At 39.8% G+C, this 18,331-nt stretch overlaps 1 protein-coding gene across 1 annotated transcript; it reads right to left on the reverse strand.

The window, feature by feature from the left end:
* Positions 1-177: 177 nt before the first annotated feature.
* Positions 178-18,331, reverse strand: ZBTB11 (zinc finger and BTB domain containing 11). Its single transcript, XM_030465494.1, has 11 exons — positions 17,490-18,331; positions 15,136-15,371; positions 14,267-14,498; positions 12,332-13,152; positions 9,524-9,703; positions 8,784-9,020; positions 8,302-8,446; positions 7,138-7,255; positions 4,579-4,737; positions 3,943-4,118; positions 178-2,611 (listed from the first exon to the last, which is right to left on the reverse strand). The coding sequence occupies exons 1-11, from the start codon at positions 17,797-17,799 to the stop codon at positions 2,085-2,087; spliced, it is 3,141 nt and encodes a 1,046-aa protein (XP_030321354.1). The 5' UTR covers positions 17,800-18,331; the 3' UTR covers positions 178-2,084.

Here is an 18,331-nt window from a genome sequence, read left to right on the forward strand (position 1 = left end):
TTCCTTTCCTCATGCAAGTTCATTTTTTAAGACAAGCAAAAATTTTAAAATAGGTGTTACTAGAACTGTTCAGACCAGATGCCTGTCTATATATACGGAGGGTGAAATACTGAAGAGGGATAAATAATTCTGCATCATTTTTCCCCTAAAAAAAAAACCTGAAAGAGCAATTCATGGCAAAGCTCAGTTTATTTAATGACAAATAACCGTAACTTTATACATCTTAACACTAAATAAAAACAGCAGAATGTACAGATCAAATTAATTATGTACAGGAACTCACAAGGAATACTTTATAAATGGACACTTATGATCTTTATTTGAAAAAAAAAATTAAATAATATCAACTGCGTTCCTGCAGTCCAACTTCAAATAGATTGCAGAGGGTGAACATTTTAAATATAACTGCTGAAATCTAAAGAAAAACATAAGGCAACTTCACACATAGAGGAACAGCAAAGCTTAGAGCAACACTCCCTACTTACCTCATGCTGTTCTGAAAAGGTAAGGCACCGTATGTCAGGAAAGGGGTGCTGCAACATTCAGCTTTGGCGTTCAGCTGTTCAGAACACAGCTTGTTGTGGGCTTTTTTAGGTTCTTTTTGTTTGTATTTAAATGGCAGACCATCAAGTCAGTTAAAGCATCTTTGCAGCGGGTAAACAAAGCTTCTAAATTCAGATTCAATTCTCTCTCTTCCACAGGTTGGGCAAATAAATAAATGCACCAAAGATTAAACTGAGGTGCTTGCAAGATTCTTTTTGCAAGGTAACACGCTATATATATAAATAATGTTCTAGCACTATTTACAGCTATTTTTACTTAAACATTTCCTCACATTTCCTTAGTAATACGTGAGTATTTGTACGATACAAACATTGAAGTAAATTTTAAAGTTTAGCTAGTGCTCTTTTAAAACTTTTTCTATCATAATGGCAGTATTTTAAGCAGGACAGCTATGTCCAGATTCCTGCCCATACAAAAATTCAAGAGTTACAGCTACCAGTAATTTTTGTAAAGTATTAATTTTCATTTTACTCCATTCGGTAATTAGAAAATGATACAATTGTAAAGGGCTCCACAATGTATAAATAATTACATTACTCCTCCGCAGGAAGACCTTGCCATTTGAAACAGTCAGCTACAGATTAATTCAGATCCAAGGCAGGAGCTCAAACTACATATTGCTTTAAAAATTTTCAACAACTGCTTATCTACATGTTTGCAAAGTATAAAAAGAACAGTCCATTCTGTAGCTTAGTAGACAGATATTCAGTTAAACAAAATGCTGGCAGATACACTCATTCAAATCAGGTGGTTACTTTCTCACCGGCTTTGCTTCAGTTTTGTTTCCCATGCCCCAGGGAGTAATAAACATGTAACTTTATCTACAGGATTTACCCTGCAAATATTATGGGCTTCTGGCTGCTTGGCTATCTTGCTGCTATCAAAGCTGGGAAACATTTGATAGCATTCTAGACTGAGAACATAAAAACCACATTTCTGATTGTTCACGTGCATAACACATTCAGTTACCTCTTGGTAGAAGTGTTTCTTGTTTAAAAAACCCCAAAGCCTTAGATTTTCTGTGTGTCACTTGAAGCACACCCTGAAACACTCTACCCATCCCCTTGTCTTGGGAAGTAAACAAATTGAATCCAATACAGGTAATTTTCTCATAAACATGATGAAATACACAAAAACAACATAAAAATGAAAGTAAAAAAATGCTATGGACAGCTGTGCATTTCTAGTTTTCAGTGCAGTTTCTTTATATAGTTATGGGGGTTTTATTTTTTTAAGTTACTATAGGATTCTTACGCCATGACACAAAAAAAACATCATTCTTCTAAGTTTTCTTTTTTACATTTATGGCCAGTGCAGAAATCTTTGCCTTCAAAGCCTTGGCCCACACTAGAGCATCTTATCTTTTTCCCCATAATTTCTGGAGCAGTATTTAGTCACCAAGCCATTTGGTCCTGGTGATTTAACTGTTTGAAAGCAGGATTCTCTGTGGGCCTCAGACACCCAGTTTAAATATTTAGTCCCTAGAGATCACCAAGAATTCACCCTCTCACATCCCATATTCAGTCTGCCTTTGTAACATGGGCTACTTCTACTTCTACAGTTTCAATGGCCTGCGTCACTTCTGCCATTTTCTGTCCTTGCTGTTGTGCCAGTACATAATTAACCACCTGCATGATGCTTTGGTCAGAAAGAGTAGAGACCGACGTACACTCCTCGGTAGCCGCAACCGCTTCGATGGCTTCGAGCGTCTCTCCTGTCACCACCACAGTCTCGATTTCACCATCCCCAACACTGATCTCCGCCTCTTGCTCCTGCATGTCTGCTGCTAAAATGCTGATGGCGTGCTCCACCTGCGTGCCCTGGTTATGAAACTGCAGAGTGTCCTTCTCCAGCATGATTTTGCAGGGCACGTAGTCCCTGTGAAACTTGGTCATGTGCTTCCGTAGTGTTCGGGCGTCTATGTAGGCCTCGTTGCACACCGGGCAGACATACGGCCGCTCCCCGGTGTGCGTTCTCACGTGGCGCTTCAGGGAACGAGCATCAGCCCAGGCTACTCCACAAGTCAGGCACTCAAATGGCTTCACACCTGCTCTCAAATGGAAAGCAAAGAAAAGGGGACTCTCAGGGTTCACACACGTGCGTCGGCAGTGGTGAGAACTGGCAGGGAGAGCAGCAGTATAAAGCGACGAAAGAAATACTACGACTTTTTTCTAGGGAAAAGGGATCTTGTTTACAGTTTCTGCATTACAATATAATGGAAGCGTAATACATTCAGTGGTAAGATTTTCCACAAGTGCTCTACACAATCTAACATTTTATTTAAGAAAGAAAAAAAAATAAATTCAGAATTCCTTTGAAGGCAGTTCCTTCCCTCTTTTAAGTACATACTGCTTAAAAAAACCCTTATTATTTTTTCCAATGATGCCTTTCTGGAACTATGTTCTTCTTAATAGTTTGTCACTTATGTTCCTAGTCACATTTTGCTTCCAAAAACCAAAGGGAACCAAATCAGCACTTACTATTTCACTTGTAACACAATCTACAGCTTTCTCCCACTCCTCCACGCTGCATATCTTCAAACACTGCACCTGGTGTTTGGATAACCTCACCCTCCCTTACAGCCTCTGAGTTTTGTAGTCTTTAGTATGTGAAGGAGCATGTGGGTGGCAACAAATACTATTCTAACAATGTGTTTTCCAGTTACTGGAGATTTAGACTAGGTATCTATTACAGGACACTTTCTCTGTTAGAAAAAAACACAAAATCTCTTATTTCAATAGTGAGCTCTTCAGTTTATTCATAACAGTTCTTTAAAAGGAGACACGTTTCAAAAAAGTGTTTTTTTTCTCAAGATAGAAGCATATAGACTTCCAACACAACTGAACAAATACTCAGAAATCAGCACTACACTTCACATCTGAAGTAAAAATGCACACTTTTTTTTTTTAACTATAAAATGGTTTCACATCTTCCCTAACCATCATACAGATTACTGCAAAGCAAGAAGTTGATCCATTTCCAATAGTGGTCCTGTTTTAAACCTCATGTTTGAAGAACATTTGGTTAACTGTGTGCACCTTTCAAACTGGAAAATGTTTTACAACAGCCAGCTCTTAGCTAAGTATACATCTTTTAATAACATCCAAAAAAGTTCCTCTTCCATTAAAATTTTGAGGACAAATTGCCACTATCCCTGTGCATGACTGCAGTTTATAGAAGAACCTAACAGCGACTCCTAGGAATCACTGGAAGCAAGTTCACAAACCAGGGCAAGCATAAAACTACCTTGGAGCATCTGTAAGAATTTCTATGCATCTTTCAACACAGGACATAGAAAGACCCAAAGAAACAATTACCCCTTCTCTATATAATGTTTTAGGGGGTGAGGAATGTCATGACTACTTGATTTTTACATACCTTCATGATTGTTCATGTGTCTCCTATATTCCCGGAGTTGTGTGAATTTTCTTCCACAGTGCTCACAAACTCGTTCCAGATTTTGTTTTGCTCTTCCTTTTTTACCATGTGTGGCTTTCTTTACATGTCTTCTATACAAAGCTTTCTCATAAAATTCTTTTCCACATATATTACACCTAAAATGTGTTAAGTGATAAATTTATTGAAACCATTATTCTATGGTTATGCTTTTTAAGCCAAAATAGACTTTGATTACAGTAGGCAAAGTTTAATGGGAATACTGTCTTATATTACAATTAGTTCCATAATACAGAAATACACTTTCTCTTGTTCACAACCACAAATTTTCAGCTTACCATTCTAGAGAAGTAAGATAACATACAAAGCATTTCTAACTTTATCAATTATATTTATGCTTTTATAACTTGGTATTTGTTAGTTTCAGGATTGTGCCAGCAGGTTAATAGCTGTTCCACAAGACCTAAAGTCACCCACCTGTTCTCAAGTACTAAAGACTCCAGTTAACATCACTGGTACTTTAACAGTGGACTAGGCACTTCCTTTTTGTCTGGCTGTAGGTCTTTATAAACTCACATTTATTAGCACATTTCAGTAGTTAAATGCATCTTCTCTTACCTATAAGGGTCTGTGACAGAATGAGACTTCACATGAGAATACCAGTCTTTCTTCCAACTGTAACATTTTCCACAGAACTGGCACTGAAACGGCTTCACACCTAAATGTTTATTCATATGCTGACGAAGATCTCGAGCTTCATAGAAACTCTTTTCACACCTGTAACAGTAAAGGTTTTAGCATTCCATACAAGAAATATCTTTAATCACCCTAATTTCAAAGGCACTAGAACCCTCTTCTTCAATGACACCTGAAGATTTTGGGAAGATGACTCCTATCTATATAAAGCACAATCCTTTTCCAAACTAGGTAAAATTAAAAGGAACAGCAACTTATCTGAAAGTCTGGAATATAATTTGATTGCCTCTGAAACACTTTTGTCTGTTATGGGTAACTATATTCTTTTATTGGGAATAATCAAAGACAAACCAACTGGAAGACATTAGAAATTTGTATTATACCATATAAACTTATGAGGGTAGTAACAGCTGTTTCTTCCCTTAACCAGAGGATTAATTATTGAGAAAGATAACAGATTTGTTGTTTATAATGCTTTAAAAGCCAAATTCAGAATGCCACAAGAAAGCATAAGCAGTGATACTCATTGTTTAGCCTGATGTTTGTATACATCTAAACCCAGGCAAATTCCTAGCTCTCCTCCATTTATACCTTGTCATAATATGACTACATGGAACTAAAAATCAACAGGCTCCTCTTGGTATGAAAACTACAGAGATCAGTGTAATCAAAGACATGCCTTCTCCCTTTGAATAAATTCTGCTCTTCAGACATCTTTGCCTGATCATCTGCATCTCCTCCTCATGTAACATCACATACTTGTATGACTCAAAAAAGGACAGAGAAATGCCAGTAAGCAAAGGTTGAGGATTCACCTTCTACAGCTAATCAACTCCTGGAATGAGAATGAGGGAATCTCAGAATTCCCAACCTCCAACAGAATCTTAAAAAGAAAAAACAACCATACAGGAGAAAAAAAAAAAAAACCAACAAAAAACCCAACTTGTAATAATATTACATCCTCCTCCTAGCCTGGAAAAACTTACAGCTCCAGTTCAAATGGGGCTCTCAGGGATCCCAGGTTTGCAGATCCACATCAAAAAGTATCCAAGTCACTTAAGAGTATTGAATGGGATTGCAGTTGGTGCTCTCCCCTCAAAGTCTGCATATTTGGAAAAATCATAGGAGGAGTAGAAAACTCAAGCAATGACTACCCTCTACCCTCTTGACACTCACACATTACAGCAATTTAACTGAATAGCTACTTCTCTGGAAAATTTCCATGAACTCTGTATGAAAACAACTCATCTTCAGCTTTGTTCAGCTGAGCCAGGAACTTAAGCTGAAGCCTGGCAGGGAGATTTACATACCACACCACCCAACTAGAAAAATAAGCCAGGTTATTGCTTAGTGAAGCTCTCTAAATCATTTGTGACAATATGAATTACATTTTCAGCAGAGAGCTTCACAGTAGAAGAAACAAGGACCGTGTCTGTTTTGAAAGAGTTGGGGAATCAAAATACCTTCTCTGTCAAGGTAATGTTATGTATCCAGGACTGATTTCTTCAAAACAAAAACTGTCTTCCCTCGTATATTTTATAAACATTTCTGTCCCTATTGTGGACCTTATTAGCTCGGTGCTTTGCATTTCTAAGATCAATATTTTTGGCATTATAAAAGAACAAATTCAAACATCACCAACAGAATAAAGTGAGTTTTCAGCAGTTAGAAAAATATTATTTTTGCTAACATGCACTGCAGCACCAGAGACACTTGAAACAAGCTTTCATTAAAACCATGAGTTGGCATACAGGCAATACTATATATTGTACAACCCCTCAATACCTCAGAGAGTCTTCTGAAGACCTAATTGACAGTTTGGAAATGAAGCATCATTTGTGCTTTTGCAGGCTATTGCAAAGGATATCCTACAGTCTGCCTGGTCAACTTTTGGCCTGCTTTGGTCTACTTTTTAAAAGTATCCATGTTTTGTTAATGCACTAGGAGACATGCTCTTTCCAATTACAGTTTTTGCTAATCAGACATCTGTAATACAAAGACATTTAAATGAGCATGTAAGTTTTATAATCTAGTTAACTCCAATAATCTTGAGTCCTAATTTGTGATATTCCTGTAGAGCTGTTTGCTATAGAGTGTGTAAAGCAGCACACACAAGTACCTCACATTGTAAAATGGAGAGGAAGCTTTCAAATTAAACTGAAACCAACCAGCACAGTAAAATTTTAATCCATACAACTACTGTTTACAGCTACAAGCACACACTCATCAGAAAACAACTGTATGAAAGTAGAACTAGGTAAAAGTAAAAAACCAAGCTTTTGTTCCCCAATGCACATATTAACAAAAGTGCATTTTTCACTCTTATGCTTTGACAGTCTTAGTCCATACCTGTTAATAGCTTTATGTTGCAATAAGAAGCATTACTAGGATTATAAATGTCAAGAAAGAAAGCCCCCCCACAAAAAAATGAAAACAAAAAACACAAGCAATCAAAACAAAGCAAAACACCAACTAACTTACTGAGTACACTGATATCCACGAACTTCAGGCTTCGGCTGGTGTTTCTTTATGTGTTTACTAAGTCCTGAAGCCCTGTGGAAAGATTTTCCACAGATGGAACAAAGATACTTGGATTCTCCTGACAAAACCAAAACAAAACATGTTACCAAGCCAGGCCTCAATACCTCTGGACTACTTTATGAGAGTGGTTTTTTCTTCTCATATAATGTAGGTCAAATAATCAGAGCAGTGCTACATAGAGAAGTTCGTTTAGTTACATACCAAGGTAGAATTTTAAAGTGTGTTTCATATATCTCAATGTAGTAATACATTATAGCAACTCTACATTACTTTTATAGCATACTTTTGAACAAAGGTACAACATTGCAGCTACTAATTAGTCCTGAAACATGAGTGGCATAAAATATTGCTTTCATGTGGAAAAAACAACTAATTGCCTTTGTTCATATAGCATGCAGCTTTTCTGGCAACACAGCATTGCTTACAGATGACTTGCATCTGGAATTTGTGGACCACCATTTTAAAATACAGGTTCTTTGCCCCAATTCATTAATTTGGGCGTGCTGAGTATTAACACGAATGCGCTGGAACAAATTTCCTGAGCAGAAACAGTCTCTCACTTTTGATTCTGCCCAACATGGGACACAAGAAGCATCACGATTTTAAATCTCTGCTGGTATAAAATTATTATAATCTTTCACATACTAAGATCTTTCAAGTTACAGGTTTTATAAAATTTCAGTATAATAGAGAAAAGTCTTGTAAAGCATCCACAGAGATTCTCAGAGATTCAACTTCTCATGTTTTCCTCTGAAAGGATAGGCTAGAAGCCTATGTGCTCCAGAACATACCAGCCTATTGCCTGTATATGCTGAATTAACATAATACAGGTATAAATATGCCCACAAAAACATAGAAGCAGACCAGTCATGATGCCCTGGCTCTTGCATACAGCATTTGGATAACAAAATTAAGATATGGTAAAATAAACCCAGAAAATAAATGTAAAATGACTACTTAACACTATCTCAGCTGCTTGACCAGCAGACAAAAAAGGAACAGCTATTTTTTTTAATAGTTCCTTTGACACTGAAGAAAAATTTTAAAGTTGAGCAGCATACAACAGCCAATCAAAGTAAAAGGATTCTCCTTCTCATCACTTACCAGTATGAATGCTCATGTGTTCCTGAAGACTTCTTTTTGTCACAAAAGACTTTTCACACAATTCACACTTGAACTGTTTCTGTACTTCGTGGAGAGCTAAGTGCATTTTTAATCCATGCTTGTACGTAAAGGTTTTTCCACAAACCTAAAAATGAACCAAAACAAACCAATAAACCTCAAAATAAACGAACAAAAAAATAAAACTGCAAATAAACCTCATTATTTAACTGGTCTGTTGGAAAAGGAGTACTTGAGGGAAGACATTCTTCTAGACACAAGAATAGGTACTTTTATGATTCAACTTCCATCCTAGTTTTTCTATTCTTAGGCTACAAGAATTTTCATCAGGAACATTACAGTAGTTTTTCCTCATTCTGAAGTGACCTAAATTAACCGATTTAATATTAGGACAGAGCGTCACTACTGATATGTGAAGAATTTACTACTAATTTGATTACAGAGCAAAAGGACTTTCTCTTTACCTTGCATGCATGTGGCTTTACACCTGTATGCTTGAGCATATGTATTCTCAGAGAATAAAGCTTAGGTAGAGTTCTCCCACATATATCACATATAAATTCCCGTTTGGTTCTCCCTTTCACTGCAGACATTCCCGTCTCTTCTCCACCAGCACCTCCAGTGCTCACTTCAGTCTTCCGAGTGTGCCGGACAAGATGGGCTCGCAGGGAGGCACCATACTGGAATTCTTTTTTACACAACTGGGAAAGAAAACATTACAGCTTTACTTTGCATTTAATACTAAAAAAATATTTGACAAAAAATGGTAAACAAAGGTTTTAAGTACAGCAATATGATTAATTAGCTAAGTTGATAACCTGACTCCAACATGCGTTTTATCTCAGCTCAATTAATTGTTGTAAATTCTGAATTTTACAGCTACTGGAAGAACCACTGATCATTTTCCAGTGAGGCTGAGTTTGAGGCTAGTCTAAATACAGCTGCAAATGTCCTGTTAAGGCTAAAAGTAAAGCCCACACCAGCTCTGTCTTGGGCAGCAAACACACTCCCGTCTCACACACTGCTGTCAGACCATGTGACTGCACATTTTACACCACCACACCCAGATCAGGACTGCACCTGCTTTTGAAATCCGTAAGAAAACCAAATACATGCATGCAAAGAACCAAGAAAATAATTACTAAGGTCATTACTGTATGAATTTTCATAGAGTGACGTTTACTAACAGAAAAAAACAACTCACTGGGCATTTATAATCTTTAGATCTTTCATGTTTCAGTGTGTGCATTATAAGCGCATAGCGTCGCTGGAACACCATTCCACATTCAGTGCATTTGTGCTGACTTTCTGGTTCATTATTTTCTGTGGTCTCTCTTTTGGGCTGTTTCATTTTTTTCCCTCTTTGTACCAGCTTCATGGCAACCTAAGTTGGAAAAACAGAAAGCTTAATTAATTTTACTAGTTTTGCACCGTATTTTGTATTTCCTCTGCTAGTTAGTACTAAATGATGATGTTTCTGTGTGTTACTATAATACCACCTAATTTTGCTCAGCTCATTTAGCTGTTAAAAAGCTACCCCATTTCAAGCTCACTGCAAAACTACAGATCTCACGGTGGGTGAAAAACAGGTATTGTTTTAAAACTACAAACTGTTTATCATTATAGGCAGACAGTGATTTACCAGTTCAGAGACAACTAACTCTTCAGATCTAAGCCTCAGTGAAACGCTAAGGGATAGTTTCAGAAAAACCACTGCCAGCCACAATTTCTATCAAATTAAAGCATTCCAGCTTCACTAGTGAGTTGTTGGTTTGGTTTGGGGTTTTTTTGTTAGGCAGTATTGGCAGTGCTACCTGGAGCTGATGATCTTGTTTTCCTTTGTTGAAACTTGCTGTCAAAATTCTTTAAAAGCCAAATTGTATGTGATCAGGCTCAAATTTCACGTATTTCCTCTTCAGGTTTCTGAGAATAGGCAAGGGAAAAAAGTACAGTGTTTCCCTACTTCTTCTTCCTGTCCCCTCAAAAAAATCAAGTATCTAACAGCCTTTGAAAACATCCTAGCCCTTCCATGCCTCTCAAAGCCAAACTGAAACTCAACACAGGTACAACATTTTCATTTGGTTTTTACTGTTGCTCTGAAATTCAATGCAAACTTGGCTAAATTGTGAGGCCAAAAAAAAAAAAAAAAATCTTTTCCACTATATGATTAGTAAGACCTTAGAAAATAATTCAGTTATACAAAGCACACTTCATTGCCAACACCTCTATGCCAAGTACAATTACTGTAACTCAAAAGTCAGGAGCATTTTTCTTGCAACCTCTCTTTCTTTTATTCTTCCAGCATAAAATCTCAGAACTCAGGAAGGAGTGTCTCATTCCCAATGTTTATATAACATCCAGTGCCATGGAGGTGTAGGGGAAGCTGAGGGATGCACGAGATACAAATTCTAAAAGCTATTAAATTAGTTAGGAAAGCAGAAACCTATTTCTGAATGCAATTCTGAGCAATTATGTAAACCAATTTCTTCTTTTCCATCAGCAACCACAGTTTACAGACTTCAGCTGTTAAACTGCAAAATAAGTTAACAGAAGCTGTTCCTAAAGGCAGATACTCCTTCTCCCAAAACAGAACAAAACCTTGTTATCCTCCAACCGTCATATATAGGTTGCTCAAATATTTGGACTGTCCTAGTTTTAACAACTGGGCTTTTAAGTTGTCCCTCTGTAAAACTAATGCTACAATTTCTGCCTCCAGAGGTGTTGTAATGATAACAAATTATCACTCTGTATGTATACTCCTAGCTCTAGTATGTCTCTCACAGAACACCTCTGGAAATTAACAGCGCTGTGGAATGTGGAATGAGTAAAGTAGATAGTACTCCGTCACAAAAATGAATGTATTATTAATCAGTGAGGTCAATGTCAGCTGTCCATAGGCACTAAAAAAGGAAAGGCTTCTGAGAGGGAAAGAGTAAGAAGGCTGTTTCATTAAAAAGAACCAATAACTGAAACAGCTAGGTCAATTACTAAATGTTTATTATGTCCAAGTACTTAAGCTTTTAACACCAGTCATCTCTGAACCTTTTTTAACTGGTCCAAATCTGAAGGCAGCAGGATTACATTACTGCAACTCATGACTAGTCTTAAGATCTACAAGGGGGTGTCAAAATTTCATCCCCAATTTCTCTGTTTTCAAGTCTTAACAAATCACAATGTTTTGGGTTTGAAGGGACCTTAAAGGTCACCTAGCTCCAAGGCCAGTGCATGGGCAGGGACACCTCCCACTAGACCAGGTTGCTCAAAGCCCCATCCAACCTGGCCTTGAACACTTCAGGGTACATCCATAGCTGCCCTGGATGTCTGTGCCAGTGTCTGACTATCGTCCCATTAAAGTATTTCTTCCTAATATCCAATCTAAATCGACCCTCTTCAAGTTTGAAACTGTTCCCTCTTATCCTGTCACTACATGCCCTTGCAAAAAGTCCCTCCCCGTTTTTTCTTGTAGGCCTCCTTCATGTACTGGAAGCCTGCTACATGGTTTCCTCAGAGTTTTCTCCAGGCTGAACAGCCCCAACTCTCTCAAACTGTCTTCATAGGAGAGGTGCTCCACCTCTGGACTCACTCAAGGTGCTCTATGTCCTTCTAGGGTTGCACTTCTCTAATAGATAAATAAATTTGTCTATGACTGACATCCACACATGCTAGTTAAAAATTAAATTCCCAGGTCATCAATAATTTTAGGGAGAAGATACACCTTCTGTCCAACCACAAGAAGCTGTGAGGAAATACTCAAGCTGAGCTAAGGTCACTGAGCATTCTAGAGATCACCAATATGGAAGGAATTTTGATTCCAATGTTGTTGTTTTGGTTTGTTGTTGGGTTTTTTTTGCCCAACTGTCACATCTTAGAAGTTACTTTGATTTGCAGTAATGTAAATCACTGAAAAAAGAAAAACATTTGCCACAATGCTTGGCATCAGGAAAAAGCCTTTTCAGATTGGTCTCAAAACACTGGACAACCACTGACACAGGCCTAAAGACAGAGAGAATACCTGCTGTATTGCAGATTTAGGATTTGTCTTTCTATTCTGCAGTTTTTTTTCAATTCCTTTATGCAATCTTATATATCCACCCTCACTAACAGAACGCTGGCGAAGTTTGCTTTTGTAAGTATCATCTTGGCTGGAGGCTAAGCTTTCCACCTGTGAAACTGAAACACTCTCTTCTTTACTTTGTTTGCCACATTTTTGCTTGAGTGTTTCTGAGGAGTCTTCAGAACCAGTGTCCACATTTGCTCTACTTTCATTTTTATCTGTCCCAATTTCTGTTTGATTCTGTATGTCCATGGCTTCCACAACTGATTGCTCAGCCTTTACAACAGACCCGGTGCTACTTGAGATGCTCTCCAGCTGCTGCATCTTGATGCAATTTTCAGTTGTTTCACACTGCTCCTCCACAGGCTTTGAAACATCATCTGGAGTGGCTTCCACAGGCTCTGGGGGTGGGATGTCAGGCTGGGGGGGTGCTGCTGCTGCCTCCTCTGGCCCAGCAGAGGAAGGAGCTCCATTCACAGCTACTGGAGCTTCACTGGCTGTGAGCTCAGGTTGCTGAGCACCTTCCACAGGTTGCATCTCGACTTCAGTCTGCTCTGCTAAATTTTGTGTTGACTCTACTGTTTGAATATCTCCTTTTTGGTACACTGTAATTTGTTTCTCTTCCATCTGTTTGTGCACATTTTCACAGATTTCAAGGACCTCTGACATGAAGAGATGCCGGGCAAGCATGGCTACTTCTGCCATACTACAGAAGTCAAAAGTTAATTCTGAAGTGTAAGCAAATTCCAATAAAGGCAGGAAACTGGACTTGCAGAACCCTACCAGGAATAAAACAAGAGATTAGAGCAAACACTGATGACCCTGACTTACATCAAAATATCCCCTGATAGACACAACAGTTCACCTTTCCCATGGTCAAGTCTGAAATTCAGAGTGAAATACACTTGCAAATAACATTGAAGCTTCTCTACTGGGACTCAATTAATTATCATTTATGCAAAAGCATTCTCCTTCTGTATTTTCTCCATGGAAGGAAGCTCAGACAATTTTTCAAGTAATACTGAAGTATTTTAACAATAAAATTGCCTAGAAGAACATTTCAGGATGCTGGGAGAGCCACAATATTTTTGAAAGCAGATTAAACTAAATTTTACCAAAGTCTGATGCATTCAGAAAGTATCTGTTAAGTTACAACTTATGTGACAGAAAAACAAGAAAGTGCCTATTGAAAAAAATAGTTATGGATATATAAATAGAAATCATTAAAAATAAGAATTTGCTATAGTTTTGCACAGTCCTGGAAAATCATGAAACAAATATTTAAACCAGAGGACTTTCTGGACCATCATACTAGAAATCATGTTCATTCATTTCTATTCTTCATGCAGAGGCAGGCACAACTAAGAAACTAATGAGAAAACACAGTAGGCATTGTTCTGTACCATGTTTACCATGTTTGTTTTAGGATCGTCTCCTATCTTTAAGGCACCAGAAGGTTTGAGAAATAAGCAGAAACATGTATAATAATGTTTTACAGACGTAAGAAACAATTTAGTATTTGTTCAGTAAAACAGCTTTCTGAGAAGCTAGTCAACACCCTCTCTTGATGTTCTTAGGCACTTGATTGTTTCCTTTTTTTAATGCTTATGACTAGTATAAGGAGAAGACACACCTAAGCAAGGGAAAAAGCAATCTAAATTTCTCATAAATGCCATGAGTCTTTTAAGATTAAATATGGAAAATTAGATTATGAAACATCAGAGCAATAGCTTTAGCATTAAAATACACACAAAACACTTTTAGAGTACAAAAAGAGGGGGAAAAAAACAAGATAAAATACTTGGTTTTCTCGAACACTCAAAAAAGACTGTATCAAATACACCTTACTTAGGATACTAATGATCTCTAGCTTTGAAACCCACAGCAATTCACCTGACAGATCCACCACAGCTTCATGACTAGAGACAGCTCCCTTCTCAATGAAGAGCTCCCGGAAGTACTCGCTGTTGGCTGCCAAGACAGACTTGTGAGCTTTGTACTCCTCTCCTTCAATCAGCAGAGTCACATCACAGAACTGATTGGAAAGCCTCTGCTGATTCAGCTGGTTCAAGACTGACAGACAATGTTTGGAAGATGATTGCTTCACAAGGCCCTTACTGTCAACCTGTCATAAACAACATTATGAGAACCTCATTCGTTTAGCCTTTTTTAAACATTCACACTGAAACACAGAAAACAATTATTTCCTGCAACCCTACAATACACAGCTTGACTTCATTATTGTTTTATTTCCTCAAATGCTGTCAGGTTTCACCCACCCTCCAAACAGTTAGAGACAACTGGGGAGACCTGGGTATTCAAACAGTTCTTTGGCCCTGTTTTATTGCTACAACCTGAAACAGTTTCTAGATTCAAAAGCCTTTGCATGCCTACGAGCCCCCAGTTACCATAGTTATCATACAGAATTGTATATAAATATAGCATCATTTACTAAGAAAGAGATAGATTCTGTGAGAACCTTTTCCAATATGCTTTACTACCTAGAGCTTTGCCATGCATTTTCCCTCAAGTCGTACATGCATAAAAAGGAATTGGAGTGATTTTAATTTCTGAAGATGATGTACTATAAGTAACTTCATGTCATATATACCAGTAAATAAATTCCTCATAATTAGTATTTTTGACAAAATTTATGTCATCTTATTATTGCAAGATTATCACAACAATGGCAAATAAGCACGTGACTAAGAACCCATTAAGAACCATCTTAAATACATTCAGATGTAAACAGTGCTACTTACAAATACAAGCTCATGCTTTGCTATTGGCTGCTTCTTCACAGGCTTTGGAGATGCAGCTGGGATTGATGACGTATTACTCAATTCATCATCTGTTTCATTACCGTCTTCATGAGATTTTGGATCCAGTCCTAGTTCTTCAAGCATTTCAGAAGGATCTGACAGAGATCTAGAGCGATCTAGCTTTTCCTGGCACTTGCTGCATTCTTTAATGTAATCTTTAACCTGCTTAAGAATACCTAAGAAAAATTCACAGGACCGAATTAGTCTTCTAATCTTAGTTCACTTTACCTTAAATACACCATTAAATACATAGTTGATTAGCAAAACAATACACGGTGAGAAAAATTAAATCAGTCATCTACACTTTCTTCCTACAACTTCTTTTCACCACTTCTCTCACGGTACTGCTGCTACAATAATCCATTGTTAATTTGAGACAGAACATTTGGAACATCACTGTATCAAGCAGACCATCCCAGAAAGTTTTTTAAGACTAGCAAAATCATTTGTATTAAGATATTTACCTTAAGATTCCCGACACAATGAAAGCTGCAACTTGATCCTGCATTTAGGCCACATAAGTGTATTTCGGTTTGTCTTTACTGAAGGGAAACAAACACTGGAAGGCTCACCTAAGGTGTTTTGCAAAATCGGGACCAACTGCATTATATACAATGATGCTGATTTGCACTATGAACACCAATTTAAATCAGCTGCCTATGATTTTGGAAATTAAAGGAATTAATTTCCCACTGCTGCTTTAACCACTGTCACTATTTTAAATAGTTCTAGATACTCATAATTTCCTAAGCTCAGTATCCTCTTCTAGATACCAAGGCATTTACAGTATATGCCTTTCAACCTAGATTTTCTTCAGTAGGACAAGATAAAAGCATACATAAAAACAGATGTGTCTCTGTAGTTTAAAATCTAGCATAGCTTAAAAGCATAGCTGACACAGTTAGACTTGCACTGCTCGCACCTTTCCAGAGCATGAAATACAAACATCTCTCTCTATGCATGACTATTTCAAATGTTTTTTAATGTTTCCTTCTGAAACCAGGCCTATTTCTCAGGACAGAAGGCTTCGAGTCATCAGATCATTGGATCCAACATCCTCCCAGGCTACTGGGCCACACTCCAGCCCATTGCTTCACAGTTACAGAGCAGGCAGACACTACAAACTGGCACCCTTCTCAGGAGGATGATGATGACTAGTCAAAGCTGCTGTCTACTAGCAGCAGAATAGTATTAAAATGGCAGGGGGAAAAAGCATTTTCAAGGAAAGCAGGGCATGAATTTTAGTATTCTCAGTGCGAGAGAAATAAAAGAATATTGGTTGTACAAATAAAGTAACAAATAAGATCAAAAGATGCAGGATACAGAATGCCCTCTCCTGATGAGCAGAAAATTTACTGAGGTCCATTAAGGAAGTTTCCAGCATAGGCTGATGTAGATGCCCAGTCCAACAGTGGGCAAATTATGGGAACCTAGCTAAAGGCAAGAAAAGAATTATCAGGAATGGATGTATTAACTGTGAGATACCAAATCCTCTTTTATCTCAAAGACAGGCACGCTGACTGATAGTTTCTCTCCAATTTGGTTTTGGTCTATCCAGGCAACCGAAAAGCAAGATATGTGTTTACTGGATACGTAAGACTAAAAGTAGAACACTAAAAACAAAGGGAACACAGATATTAAGTCACTGGCTAAGCCAAAGGAAGGTCCTGCTTGGGAATTATTGCTGTTCAATACACAGGTACATATGTGTATATATACATCTATATATATGTGTGTGTGTGTATATATACATGTGTAAATATATACATGTGTTTATATATACATGTATACTCATAACAATGAGTAAAAGGACTAAAATCTCCACTGGCAGCTCTATTATTTAAACGTGAACGCCATACACACAAACGGAGACGATATTATGAGGTTAAATGCTGAACGAGGTCACATGGAACAGATTATCATCCTATATAAAGCGAGCAAGTTGAGAAACTGCTACCGTAGGCCGGCTGTACGCAACACCTGGATGGGGACAGTCCTGCTCTATGCTTCCAAATATTCAAAATCCCGCTACCGAGCCAGAAGCCACAAGACGATTTGCTGCTGCCCGAGGTGTGACTCACACGGGGAGCCCTGCCTCTCACGGAGCTGCCCACTGCCGTGTCCTCAAGACTGCCTCCACCACGCGTGTTTAAAGGCACCGCTCAGCCACCCTTCCCTTTTTTTCCATCTTCCTCACAGCCCCAGCGCGGCGGGGGCTGCAGCCCCGGGGCTCTCCCCGCCCCTCGGTGCGGCGCTCCCCGCCACCCACCCCGCCCGCCTTTCCCCCGTCTCACCTCGCCACCAGTACTTCTGCGAGAGCCCCTGCCAGGTCTGCAGCCGGGTGCGGTGGGCGCCGTCGGGGGCCAGGTGCGCGGCGCGGATGAGGCGTGCGCGGCGCTCAGCCTGCAGCACCACCTCGAGTTCGGCGAAGCTCTGCTGGTCCCGCTGCCGCCGCTGGTAGTAAAGGGTGCCGCCGCGCACCACGTAGCAGGCGGCTGCCTTGCGGATCTTCCGCTTGGCGTTGCCCTCCGTCCCCGGCGCGTAGGGCTCCCGCTCGTTGGTCAGGTAGCGGAGGATGGCCAGGTAGCTCTCCTCGCTGGACATGGCGGGGCGGGGGAGAAGGGGAAGGGGAGGAGGAGGAGGATCGGGGGGAGAGAGAGGAGCAGGGGGCAGCCTCTGCGCGGCTCTCTCAGAGCCACGCCGGGCGTCCCCCCTCGCCGCCGGGCAAGGGCACGCCGCTCTCGGAGGAGGACGGGCGGAGGGTCAGGCTCTGGCCTTGGCGGAGGAGGAGGAGGAGGAGGCTGCGGAGCAGCGTCTCGACGCGGGACGGGACTGCCCCGGGCAAGTCACATGCGGCTGACCTGTGGGGGGAGAGGCGCCCCAGATCTCGCCGGGGGGGTCCGTGGGGCTGCGGAGGCACCTCCCGGGGCAGGGAGGGCATGCGCTGCTGAGGAGGAGGCTCGGGGCTTCCCGCGCCGCTGCCGGTGGTGCCTCCCCCAGGCGCGGGGAGGCCGGAGAGCGGGTCCCGCGGGCGGCGGGAGCCAGGCCCTGGGGGGGAACTGGAGTTTCCCGGCCAGCGGCGGCAGGTGGGAGGGAGAAGCTCGGGCAGCAGCAGCAACGGAAAGACAAAATGGCT

Source organism: Calypte anna, chromosome 1 (genome assembly GCF_003957555.1).
Source record: "Calypte anna isolate BGI_N300 chromosome 1, bCalAnn1_v1.p, whole genome shotgun sequence".
In the NCBI taxonomy this organism is placed as follows: Eukaryota; Metazoa; Chordata; class Aves; order Apodiformes; family Trochilidae; genus Calypte; species Calypte anna.

Bases quoted from the DNA above. Each gene is read 5' to 3' on its own strand.
- ZBTB11 (XM_030465494.1), bottom strand. From the start codon at position 17,799: ATGTCCAGCGAGGAGAGCTACCTGGCCATCCTCCGCTACCTGACCAAC. The intron at 14,499-15,135 runs GTAAGTAGCACT...TGTTTATGACAG, and splicing joins CAAAGCATGAGCTTGTATTT to GTTGACAGTAAGGGCCTTGT. The intron at 4,738-7,137 runs GTAAGTTAGTTG...TTACTGTTACAG, and splicing joins CGTGGATATCAGTGTACTCA to GTGTGAAAAGAGTTTCTATG.